Raw genomic sequence first — 10,705 nt, forward strand, 5'->3', positions numbered from 1 at the left:
AGAATCCATAGAAGAATGATGAGAAAAAAAAAAAAAAAAAAGGGCGGGGGGAGGTTTCTTTGTTTCCATACTTTGCTCTCATTTTTTTCTAAAGACTTTTGTCTGTAAGGAAGCAAGCCATCACTGCAAGACTGTACCTGAAGTCCTAAGTTCACTGCTGTATTGTTCATTAGGTGCATCACAAAGGATGAATTTGGTAAAGGGATCAGCATGGCAGAGCTCAGTGTGAGGACAGGGAGTGAGTGTGTGATGCAAACAGCAGCATTTAAGATGAATCAATCAACAAGATCACAGATTAGTTGAGGTTAGAACAGATCGCTGGAGGCAGTTTAATCCATATAATCCAGCTACCCCCCTCCCCCCCTCTCTATCTTTATAAATGTTTAGAAATTGGAAGTATGAAGATAGCAAGAGGGATTAGGAGATGAATAATTTGAAGTGTTTTATTTTTTCTTAAAGTCAAGACACACTATTTTTTTCCATGTCAGTTTAGTGTATCTATCTTTCACGGGGTGGGGGAGGTTGTATGCTGCGAATACAGCAAGGGCAGGCTGGTTTTATGACAAACACCACAGAAGGAAATCTTGTATTTTTTATTAGTATAGAGTGGGGACATGAGCAAACACTCACAGCTTGCATCTGAGAAGATGCTGTTAGCTATTGCTAATCCTGCTCTTTTCCTTCATCGTGGAGGCCTCCTTTACAGCTCAACGGGGAGAAGGCTGCTCCTCTTGTGTAATGGTACCAGGAGTTGGACTTAGTGCTCCGAAACACTTTTTCTTTCTTCCCTCTCTTCGCTGCCTCTGTCAAGGGCCAGCTAAGGCACTTCAGGCGTTTTGGGGAGCAGACTGCAGGCAGGCAGCGTAGCCCTCCTCCAGGAGGGACACGGGGTTAATGAGAAAGCTAAAACTTTGTCTTTCTTTCAACAGTTACACTGTAGTGCCAAGGTCCCCAACATCAACTACCTGCTCCCTGCAGAAGCTGCGCGGCTGCTCTCTAGTGGGGAGTCAGGCATCAGGACAAGGCACCAGTCTGCAACATCAGGCAAGCCTGGACATACACACCTGACAAACGGGTCAGGTAGACAAACAGCTCTCTGCCTACCCAGGCAACAAAACAGCTCAATCCGCAAGCCACTGGCTCTTTCAGTCTCCTGTTCTGTAGAACAGAAGGAAGCAAATTCATTAAATACAGCACAGATAAAGGAACAGCACAGGAGATTGTTAAACCAGTATGTTACCACATTTTTATACCGACTTTGGTACCACCAGAGCAGGAGCAGAAACACCCAGCTCAGCTTTACAGTTGTTATATTCTGAGTTTAATGGTTAATTTCTATTTATTTCAAGAAAAAAAAATCATAAAACTACCTGCACATCATCAGAAAATAATCATATTAAATGTCCCACAGACCTAGTAATATGCCAGTTGTGCCTGTACATAAGTAAGTGCCCACTACTCAGACAAGGAACTCATGATTAATATATCCTCCAACTGTGACTCCAGGATCTCAAAATCAACATATTTTAAAAGAGACTGCCTCTGTACAATGTTCAATTGTCTCTGTATAGTAGAAAAAAGGAAAACTATTAGTAAAATTGAAAATGTGATCCTGCAGCTGAAAGCAGCAGTTGGAATATATTTGGAATTAGAGTTTTGTTTTGCTTTGCTTTAGGGGTGCTCAACTTCTGCTTTAGGTGTTTTACATAATAACCACAAAATAAGGTGTATAGCTTTAATCAGGGATAAGAACACTAAGTTTGGCACAAGTGATCCAACAATTACCAAGTGCTGGAATAGTCAAATCCTCTGTCTCCCAGCAGGTCTTCTTAGTGCCAGGTGTTTTTATCACACCCTCTTCCACTGGGAGTCATAGCCTCCTCCTTACACTGAGAATTAGTATGAGTTTGAAAATAAAAACACATCAAATAAATAGGTACTTATGTCTGTCTGAAAATTTGTACCTCATACTCATCCCAGCAGATGTAGAAAGTACCTGTTATTTATTTCACATACATGTATTTACACTGGAGGCAATTCACAACACTGGACGTACACCATTTACACATTCACAGATGTACAGTTTTGCACCCTCTCCCCGTTAAAACCCGGCACTCAGCTCTTCTGTCTTTGCAGTAATGACAACATCAATTCTCAGCAGATCAAATGACTGGTAGGTGTGGTGGATTTTAAGAAGCATCATTCTCTGTACGTGGTGGTTATATTCTCCAAGCTATTAGATGGTGGGTTATTTCACTGAAGAAAAATGCCTCTTGCATGGCATTTGCATAAGCTTCTATAAATCATAAGCATACAGGTTTATCACCTGTTTCAGTTCTACCATGCTATCAGTGAACCTTACTCTATAGAGTTCAGTTATCCTTGTAATAGTTATTAAAGTTGATTCGTAGTAGAAAGTCCTCCAGATGAGGTTGGTATCCTCTATTTACAAGCTTTGTTACCACTAGAAGAAAAACAAAAAATAAAATAAGCTTCAACTAAAATTAATATTCTAAAACCAGCCTTGACAGTATCTGTGCATTTTAATTAAAAAAACCCCAAAAGCCTAATGCAGACATCTGAAGACAACAGAACCAGATGTGTATTTTTGCCTAAGAAAGGTCTATTATCTCTTTCTGGAATTGAAGTATTTCAAGTAAGATGCAAAAGCAATTTTCCATGTCAGTTCTAAGTAGAACTGTTATTCGAATATGGAAATACTTTTACAAGTTGCTCTCTCAGTAAGAGGATGTGTTCTTATCACCATATCAACTGACCAGGGGCCATGTTCAGGTCCTCTGAAAGAACCTGCTCAAGAAACCTTCAGCAGAGCCAAGTCCACTGTGACAGAGGAAACCAAAGAAGAATTCCTGGGACAAACCCCTCAAGCTCTATGAATGAACAACTGACTGCTCTAAACACCCTTAATAACAAAGGAAGAAAAAAAGGGTAATATAAAGTCCCTAAGCTCATAAGCATCCCATGCACTAACGTAAAGGGAATTAGCAAGCAGCAGTAACATGCGAGGACAAAGGGGAAGTGTATAGTTAGCAGTTAGTGCCTGAGCCAAAGCCATTGAATTCCAGACCGCTTTATATTGGCTTTCAATGGATTTGGGATCAACCCACAGTGAAAGAGAGCATCTTCCAATACACAGTGACTGAAGGTACAAGTGTAGATGAACAAGCACACATTTGCTTTGTAGTGCTTAATAAAGAGGGTGTAAAGAACTAGGTCACTCAGCAAGTTTCCTTACGGAATGGTCTATTAATCTCTGTCCATGAAGCAACCATAGATCTCGTAGTACGGGCTTAGGTGGCTCCTAGAGACGTTCCTTCCTGTAGAATCTGGAAGGAGCCATTCTAACTCATCCTGAAATATCTGTTTTTGCTCCTTTGACACCATTTTTGGACACCCTTAAAGAATAAAAAGGGCAGCTCATTTCCTGAAGAGTATAGTCTAGAAAATATTCTAGTAAAACAGATCTTCTGAGGAAAACAGTTGTGCTTCCTTTAGGAATTAAGGGTTTTCTAAAAAAATATCCAAACCCCAAAAACTACCTTTGTACTCAGAGGAAGGATAATTTATACTAAAACCACAAGCAAGATCTGAAAGAAATGGAAAGACAGGTAACCATTCCTTCACACTACAGGCTAAGCTGACAGAAGAAATTTTATCATGTTAAAGGAAAGAACATTTGACAAATGATCTATGCAGTTTTAAAACATTTGCCTGGAGCACCGGATATAAGCTCCAGCTAGTGCTAGGAGCTCCCTGAGCTTTAGTCCAACGTGGGAATCAGAATTTTAAAATCTCGTAACAATGGTAATACCCAAGTAATGCAGATATATCTCAAATTACTTCAGAGTGGTATCTAACTATCTCTCATCGCTGCCAATAAAAAGTTCCAGAACTCAAGTCCAGAGAAAAGAAAAATGTAAACACATATATAGAGCTAAATACCAAACACTTATTTGGCAAATTAGCAAAAACTTCTGGTCGGTTTTGGGATATCTGTTAGACTTTGTGTGTGGACGCTTTAACTGCTGGATATGCAGATCTTTGCAAACCACAGTAAATGCGATTTTCATTTGGGGACTACACTTTCTAACACACACTAAGTACACACATCTTCCTACTTCTACATTATAATCCCAAAACTTCTTCCTAACTTTTTCAGTTGTCAGCTGACTTTTTCTTCAATCTAGAATTTATGCCATTTCTTACCTTTGAATAAGAAGTGGGAGTAATACTTGAAGGTATTGTACGACTGCTGCATCAGACCAAAGTTGGGATGAACTGCCATTTGCTTCCCCGCATCAAAGCTCCATGACTGAGAGATCAGCTGGCTGCGGAACTTCAAAATAAGGCTGAAGATGCTATGTATGATGTTCATCACAGGGGCCGCCTTCTCTGTCAACAGACCCCTAACAGAACAGAACAAAAACAACTTCAGAAATGTAGCTGACATAATTTATTGGTTGCAGGAAGAAAAATACAAAGGGGTGACCATCTTACAGGTTTTGTCTTTGTTTTACAAAAATCCACAAGACTGCAGCCAACTGTATTGGTGATTTAAAAAAGGTGCCTAAACCTAACATAGTTTGCTTGCTCTTCCAAGAAACTCCTATTTGCACTGGTGTATCTGATTTCTAGAATCAGATCTGCATTTGCAAAAGAGATGACATTTTAAAACATTATCATACTGAGTCTTCTTAAACTTTAATCCCCTCTCATCCCATCACCTGGTACACAAACAGCAGCTTTAGGCAAGTTTTTTTCTAAATAAAACAACTGAAAAAGAGATAAATTAAAAGAACAGATTTCATTTTTTGTTTATAATTCCTGTTCCTTATCATCTCTTCTCCCTCCATCTCCCCACTTTATCATTCCAGCGTATACTTTTTCAAGATGAAACCAAATAAACACCAGCTTGTCTCCTCTTACACCACCCTTCTGCCTCATATACAGTAACCAGGGGCCAAAATCTTGTGATTCCGAAAAAGACAGATTCTTTTGCACTGCTCATAAATCTGGATAGAGGCCTCAGGTCACATTTGTTCCTTCAAAGTCCAGTTCTGGTCACTGCACATATATTAAAGGCATACACAATATAGAGAACAAGCATTTTACAATCCTTCAGCTAGGCTTATTTGTGCACACTGCTCATGCTGAATGAATCAGCAGTCATTTACAAAGCCTACGACAAGGATGGGGTGAAAGAAAAACACAACTGGGGCAAGTGTGCCCTTAGTCTCCGGGCTGCAGCTGTCCTGAGTAGACTTGAAGTGTGCAGAAGCAAGAGCGAACAGGAGCTGGAGGCAAGTCCAAGGAGCCTGGGGAAGTGAAGAGGATGGGTAGCTGAGGAAAAGCTTTGAAGCACAGACCTCATAAGGTGCCATGAAGTTTGTTTCCCTTACAGAAGAACATTTTGTTATGTGAAGACTACTTTATGTGTGAGGTAGAAGTCAGTTTTGCACAAATAAGTTAGGCTAGACTGGCTCTCCAGTAACTTAAATATTTGAAGTAAACATAGATATGGTAGCTTGCCTGAAGATTGCTTTGTTGAGGTATTCAGCATGTGTTCTGTGAATTTCTTCCAGGTTGCCTACAGAAGACAGTTTGTTTCCAAATTCACACCATGTAACGTGAAGAATCTGGTTTGCAATGTAACCTTGAATAACTTTCACAAAATGCTGCATTTCATGTTTATACAGCTGGAGCTGTCGAAACTGAACAGAATTTGATGCATGACTCACTAAAGCTGAAAATAAAACCAGAAATACATCATCATCAGCACCCTTGGAGACTGTCTAAAATCAGGATTTGTAAAAGAATGAAGGTTTCTGTTAGTAGGGGCTGTCTAAAATGCCAAGGAAGTTTCTTCAAAAAATTGTGGCTTTTGAAGCTTGACATGACTGTTCATAAGCAATCGTCTTTGTACAAGGTGCTAACAGCATTTTAAACAGGACACTCTCTAGTTCAGTCATGGTTCTTACCAGTGCGTTTTAAGTGAAACCAAACATCCTTGAGAGTCCACACCATGTGCTTCAGCTGAAGCAAAAAGGAGAAGATCTTGTTGTATTTATTCATGCAGTTCTCAGTAATGACAATGTTCAGAGGCCAGTCAACCTAAAAGAAATAACAGTGCTAATCACACAATTTCTGACACAAAAACGTGGTAAGTACATTCCAGGTAGAAGTACTTCAGGGACGCACAAATTAATATATGTATTTTAATAATGTAATGCAACGGCCAGGCTAAGTAAACCCTATAATTTCCGTTACACAATTTTTTACACCATTCTTAAAGGTATTCCATTACTAAGAACATACTCACTCTACCATGGTACCTAAGAACCATGGTATAATTGCAGTATTCTACCTTTCTCCACGCTTTCTTACCTTGTACCTCAGCTCTAAGCAACTCAGAGCATCAGGTGCATTGGGCTTGAACACTTCTGGAAGATACTTGAGGGCAAAAGAAAGATTGGAAGCAAGCTGGGTGTCACCATGAAGACTGTACTGTAATGCCTTATTTAGGATAGAATTAAGAACCAGTGGATTCAGCAATTCACCAGGTGTTTGTCCTGATCCAAGCTAGGGGTGAAAAAAAAAATCCTAATTACACAATATTAATAAAGAGTCTTGGCTCCCTAACACAGGTGAATTAAAGCAGAGGGGTGAAGTGGTGACTATCCTGCCTTGCTCCACCACTCTGATTGGAAGTTTCAACTTTTGCTATAGGGATGCATAAACAGCACAAGAAACAACTTCTGAACTATTTGCTGTTCACAGCATGAGGAAAATCTCATACCTGTACTGATTTATTTTGGTATGTTGGACCACGGTTTGCTGTGGTTCAAGAGTGCTGCACGTCCCTGCTGCAGGGAATACACCCTTTAGGTTCGAGAGGGGCAAAACGCCACTAGCTATCTGACTCCAATCTGCCTACTTGGCAGCAGCCTCAGAGGCCTACAAATAAAGCTATGCATCAAGTCTAACCCCCCAAGTGCTTTTCCTAGTTGAGACTGAAGCATTCCTGTGATTCAGAAAAATGCATTAACTATCCTACAGCCACATACCTCCACTGACAACTAGCCCTATTAACCCAGGCTATTCCTCCTACCTTGCTGTCTTCCCCACAAACACAGTGGTAAGTCATAAATACACTGTCTCATCAGAGAGCCCAGCACACTCTTCAGATGCCCTCCCCTCTGCTCTAGAGGATATTTGAAGTAAGAGGAGGTATTTGCAACACAGGTCTTTCCACTGGATTTTAGCAAATGGCAACAGGCTCTTCCAGCCTTGCCGCCAGCAGATGGGAGATGACAAAAGCAAGAGTGCACCAGTTTTCACAGGCAAGAGTGAAATACCCTTCCATGACTGCTTGTCTGTCAAAGCTTGACATTATTATCCTCGATGTGCCAAATCCTCATACTCTGTTGCTGGGATTAGCAGCAGGAAATACTATTCTCTTCCTTGGGACTTCCTTGGGCATGGGCATCCCTTTCAAGCAAAGGCCTTCTTTTGACTCAGTCCTTTCAACATTAACAGAGTTCCTTGCTACAAGACTTCCCGACCCAGCACAGAAGAGGAAAAGAGCACAAGCCAGGACTCTAATCCACACCGTTCCCTCAATCCCATCCAAATTAATCCAGAGGTGTCAGACGACCCCAAAACAAGGGTTAAGACAACAAAGCAAATACCTTCTCAAACAACAGGTCACTGAGCGACTGGGCAAACTCCCCATCTTCCATTAACAAAAAGTGCCTTAGTGCTTCAAAATGCTTCTCTACGTTCAGTTCCACAAAGTAGTAATCAACTATTGCTTTGTTCACAAGAGAAACACTAAGAATTAAAACACAGAAAAGGTATTATTCTCACAAGCAACTCTTTCCTTACTGTTAACATTCCGCTGTGGCTACATCAGAATAATGCTCCAGTGCTTAACTCTGATATCCAAGACAGGACGAGATTCACATAAGCAAAAAAAATTAAACAAAAAATTCTTCATCTAGAATATACCAGAACGAAAAGTTACTACTTCAGATAACTGGGTTTTGAACTGTGTTGGGGAAACATTTTCAGATTGGCTACATATAATGATCTTCAGAACATGCTGCTGGGCCTGGAGCACCATTTTATCAATAGACTTCCATCTTATCTCTGTCACCTAGACAAACAGAGTAAGAAAGACTATTAAATCCCTAAGAAGAATATCCTAACTGGTAAAGCTCCGACACTAGACACTGAGGGCGGGTCTATGCCACAGTTTGCAGTACAGTGTAGGTATTCAAGCTAGCTTTAAACAACTTAATGTGCATATCAGAGAGAGGCTAATTGTGCCAGCACACAGCTCAAGCTCGCTTACTTTGTATACAGGTTCACGTATTCAGCAAAGCAGATTGTTCTGGCAGCCAATCTGTACGTCTAAATCTCAGCCAGATAATTACATCTTTCTAAATTGCACCAAACTTTCAGTACATGTACTCAGAGCTAGTAAATGGAAATCCAAGCTTACAAGAAAGAGGATTCCAAAACAGGAAGCATTTCTACACATCTGTGAATAACTGTTTCATGACAGAAGCTAATCATGTACATAATAATGAAAACTCCTCTTTAAAACACCATTAGATATTCTAATAAAATGGTTTCCGTATACATTCCAACAGTAACAAGAACAGCTTCTATTAAACTTCAAAACATCCTTGAAGCTACAGTTCCCACAGAAAAATAAAGTATGTCCTGATCAATATGCATGAGCTTTCACATAATCAAAAGACTTTTTTTCTCCTTATCTTTTATCTGCCAAATAAAAACTAGCACAACCATTATAAATAATACACCTTTTTTTAAAAACAAGGAAATCAAGTGTCAAAACCACTGCAGCATAATCCATGAGTCTGAGAGCAAATACTTCCCTCCAAGCCCTTGTACTTCAAATAGACCATTGAATTTTTAATTTACCTGTAAAAATAAGTCCGTGTTACTATTTATAATGTACAACTGAACTTTTTAGTTAGTAATGGACCATCCTTTGAATGACTTCTGCGAGCAAAGAGAAAACTGAAGAGAATAGAACTATGTGCAACTCCTGTCTCAAAAAAGAACTAACGAAGAACACGCCACTAATTGCTAAATTATAGATTCACTATTTCTAACACATACTCACTGAGATACAAGTGGAGCAGTAATAGAACGTTTCATCAGCACTGGCAGAGACAAGAGCTCACTCAGCTGTACAGCCGTTTCATCTGTTGCTGACTGTACCACAGGATCCACAGGAAAAGTGTACGATCTTGGTATCACATGATGCAAGAGATGAGAAACTGGTAGTTCTGCTAAATTTAGAAGTATATAAACATTGCAAGTTACTATACTTAAGCAAGCTGAAAATCTGTTTCCATTAAACAAACAAAACACAAACCCCTCTAGGATAGAAAATCATAATGTGCCAAATGTACTGCTCATCTTTGTGCCTAGAAGCAAATTGTTTGGCTACTACAGTTTACACCATTGGGAATTTACTGGTAACTCAGGTATTTTTTCCAGCGCTCAGCTTTCTTGCTCAAGCTTCTCACATCTTCTGTGGATCTACTGTCCCAACGTTTCTACTCACACATTAAATCATAACTATCTTGATACTTTTCAATACAATACTGATCCGATAAGGCTTTCAAATATGCTTGTTCTTTCTTCCATGTATCCTCCTCTCCCCCTTCCTCCTCCTTAGCATCGGGAGCTTTATCTTCAGAAAATGAAGCTTCTTGAGGCATCGTATCTTGTGGAATTGCTTTTTCAGGGTCTTCTGCCTAAAACAAAAAAATAGACATATGTAATGAAAGATGCTGGCTTTGCCTACCCACACTTAATGTGTTCTGACAGGTAACTGACTAGTTGTTCCAGCTGAACATAAAAGAGCTTACTCACCTGTACTTTTCTGACGTGCAAAAACAACATGGTATTACAGTGATTACTAGATTAGGACAGAAACTTATTACCTTAACTACCAGCGTGTTTAATCCTTTGAAGGGAAAGAAAGCCTTCTCGACAACTACTTTATTTCTTACCTGTAAGCTCTGTGAGGGATCTGGAGGAGCGCCCTTGTTAACCACATCTGCAATTACTGTAATTACAAGTAAATTAAAGACAGCATTTACTTAGACCTGCTTATAATACTTAGTTCATACTTCAGATCTGAAGTTCTCCAAAATTTCTCTATAGGCTACCACAGAAACAACCACCCCAGTGACAGAACCACCCCAGTAACAGAACCTCCCCATCGTCCCACCCAGGCAGTTTTATACACGTTCTCTACTTGAGACACACAAGGTCCCGTTTCACACAGTTTCAGGTTAGAAGTCTTTTAATGCTGTTTCTTGTATACAGGAGATCAGATTAAGCTCAAGTTCCTTCCTCTGAATTCTACCAGTGTCCAAAAAGGTATGCAAAGAATTAAGTAGCAAGTACCCATTCTGAACATAAACATTTGCAGTTACTTTTATGAGCCCTTAAACAAATGCTGACTGAATAAACCTAGTTTTGTTTTTACCTTCTTGTTTCCCCTCTGTTACATTTTCTTTTTGGTCATCTCTAGTATCAGCGTCAGAAAAGGCTGGAACACTGTCAGACGACTGTGACTGTGGTAAAGTCTCTTCCTTAACTTGTGACTTTTTTGCTTCCTTCCTGCTCCCTTCAGCAG

The 10,705-nt window shown here is 39.9% G+C and overlaps 1 protein-coding gene across 1 annotated transcript in view; it reads right to left on the reverse strand.

Moving 5' to 3' along the window:
* Window positions 1-1,986: 1,986 nt before the first annotated feature.
* The window catches only part of TUBGCP6 (tubulin, gamma complex associated protein 6), a 22,543-nt gene continuing 13,824 nt past the window's right edge, over window positions 1,987-10,705 (reverse strand). The window contains exons 17-26 of the mRNA XM_010145984.1: window positions 10,556-10,705; window positions 10,074-10,129; window positions 9,623-9,815; window positions 9,176-9,344; window positions 7,710-7,851; window positions 6,406-6,600; window positions 6,000-6,132; window positions 5,551-5,764; window positions 4,228-4,427; window positions 1,987-2,464 (exon numbers count right to left, since the gene is read on the reverse strand). The exon at window positions 10,556-10,705 is cut by the window's right edge and continues 35 nt beyond it. Of these exons, the coding sequence (XP_010144286.1) occupies window positions 2,373-2,464; window positions 4,228-4,427; window positions 5,551-5,764; window positions 6,000-6,132; window positions 6,406-6,600; window positions 7,710-7,851; window positions 9,176-9,344; window positions 9,623-9,815; window positions 10,074-10,129; window positions 10,556-10,705 (1,544 nt within the window). The 3' untranslated portion in view covers window positions 1,987-2,372. The remainder of the gene's footprint in view (window positions 2,465-4,227; window positions 4,428-5,550; window positions 5,765-5,999; window positions 6,133-6,405; window positions 6,601-7,709; window positions 7,852-9,175; window positions 9,345-9,622; window positions 9,816-10,073; window positions 10,130-10,555) is intronic.

This window comes from Buceros rhinoceros, unplaced genomic scaffold, assembly GCF_000710305.1.
Source record: "Buceros rhinoceros silvestris isolate BGI_N320 unplaced genomic scaffold, ASM71030v1 scaffold25061, whole genome shotgun sequence".
Classification (NCBI taxonomy): domain Eukaryota; kingdom Metazoa; phylum Chordata; class Aves; order Bucerotiformes; family Bucerotidae; genus Buceros; species Buceros rhinoceros.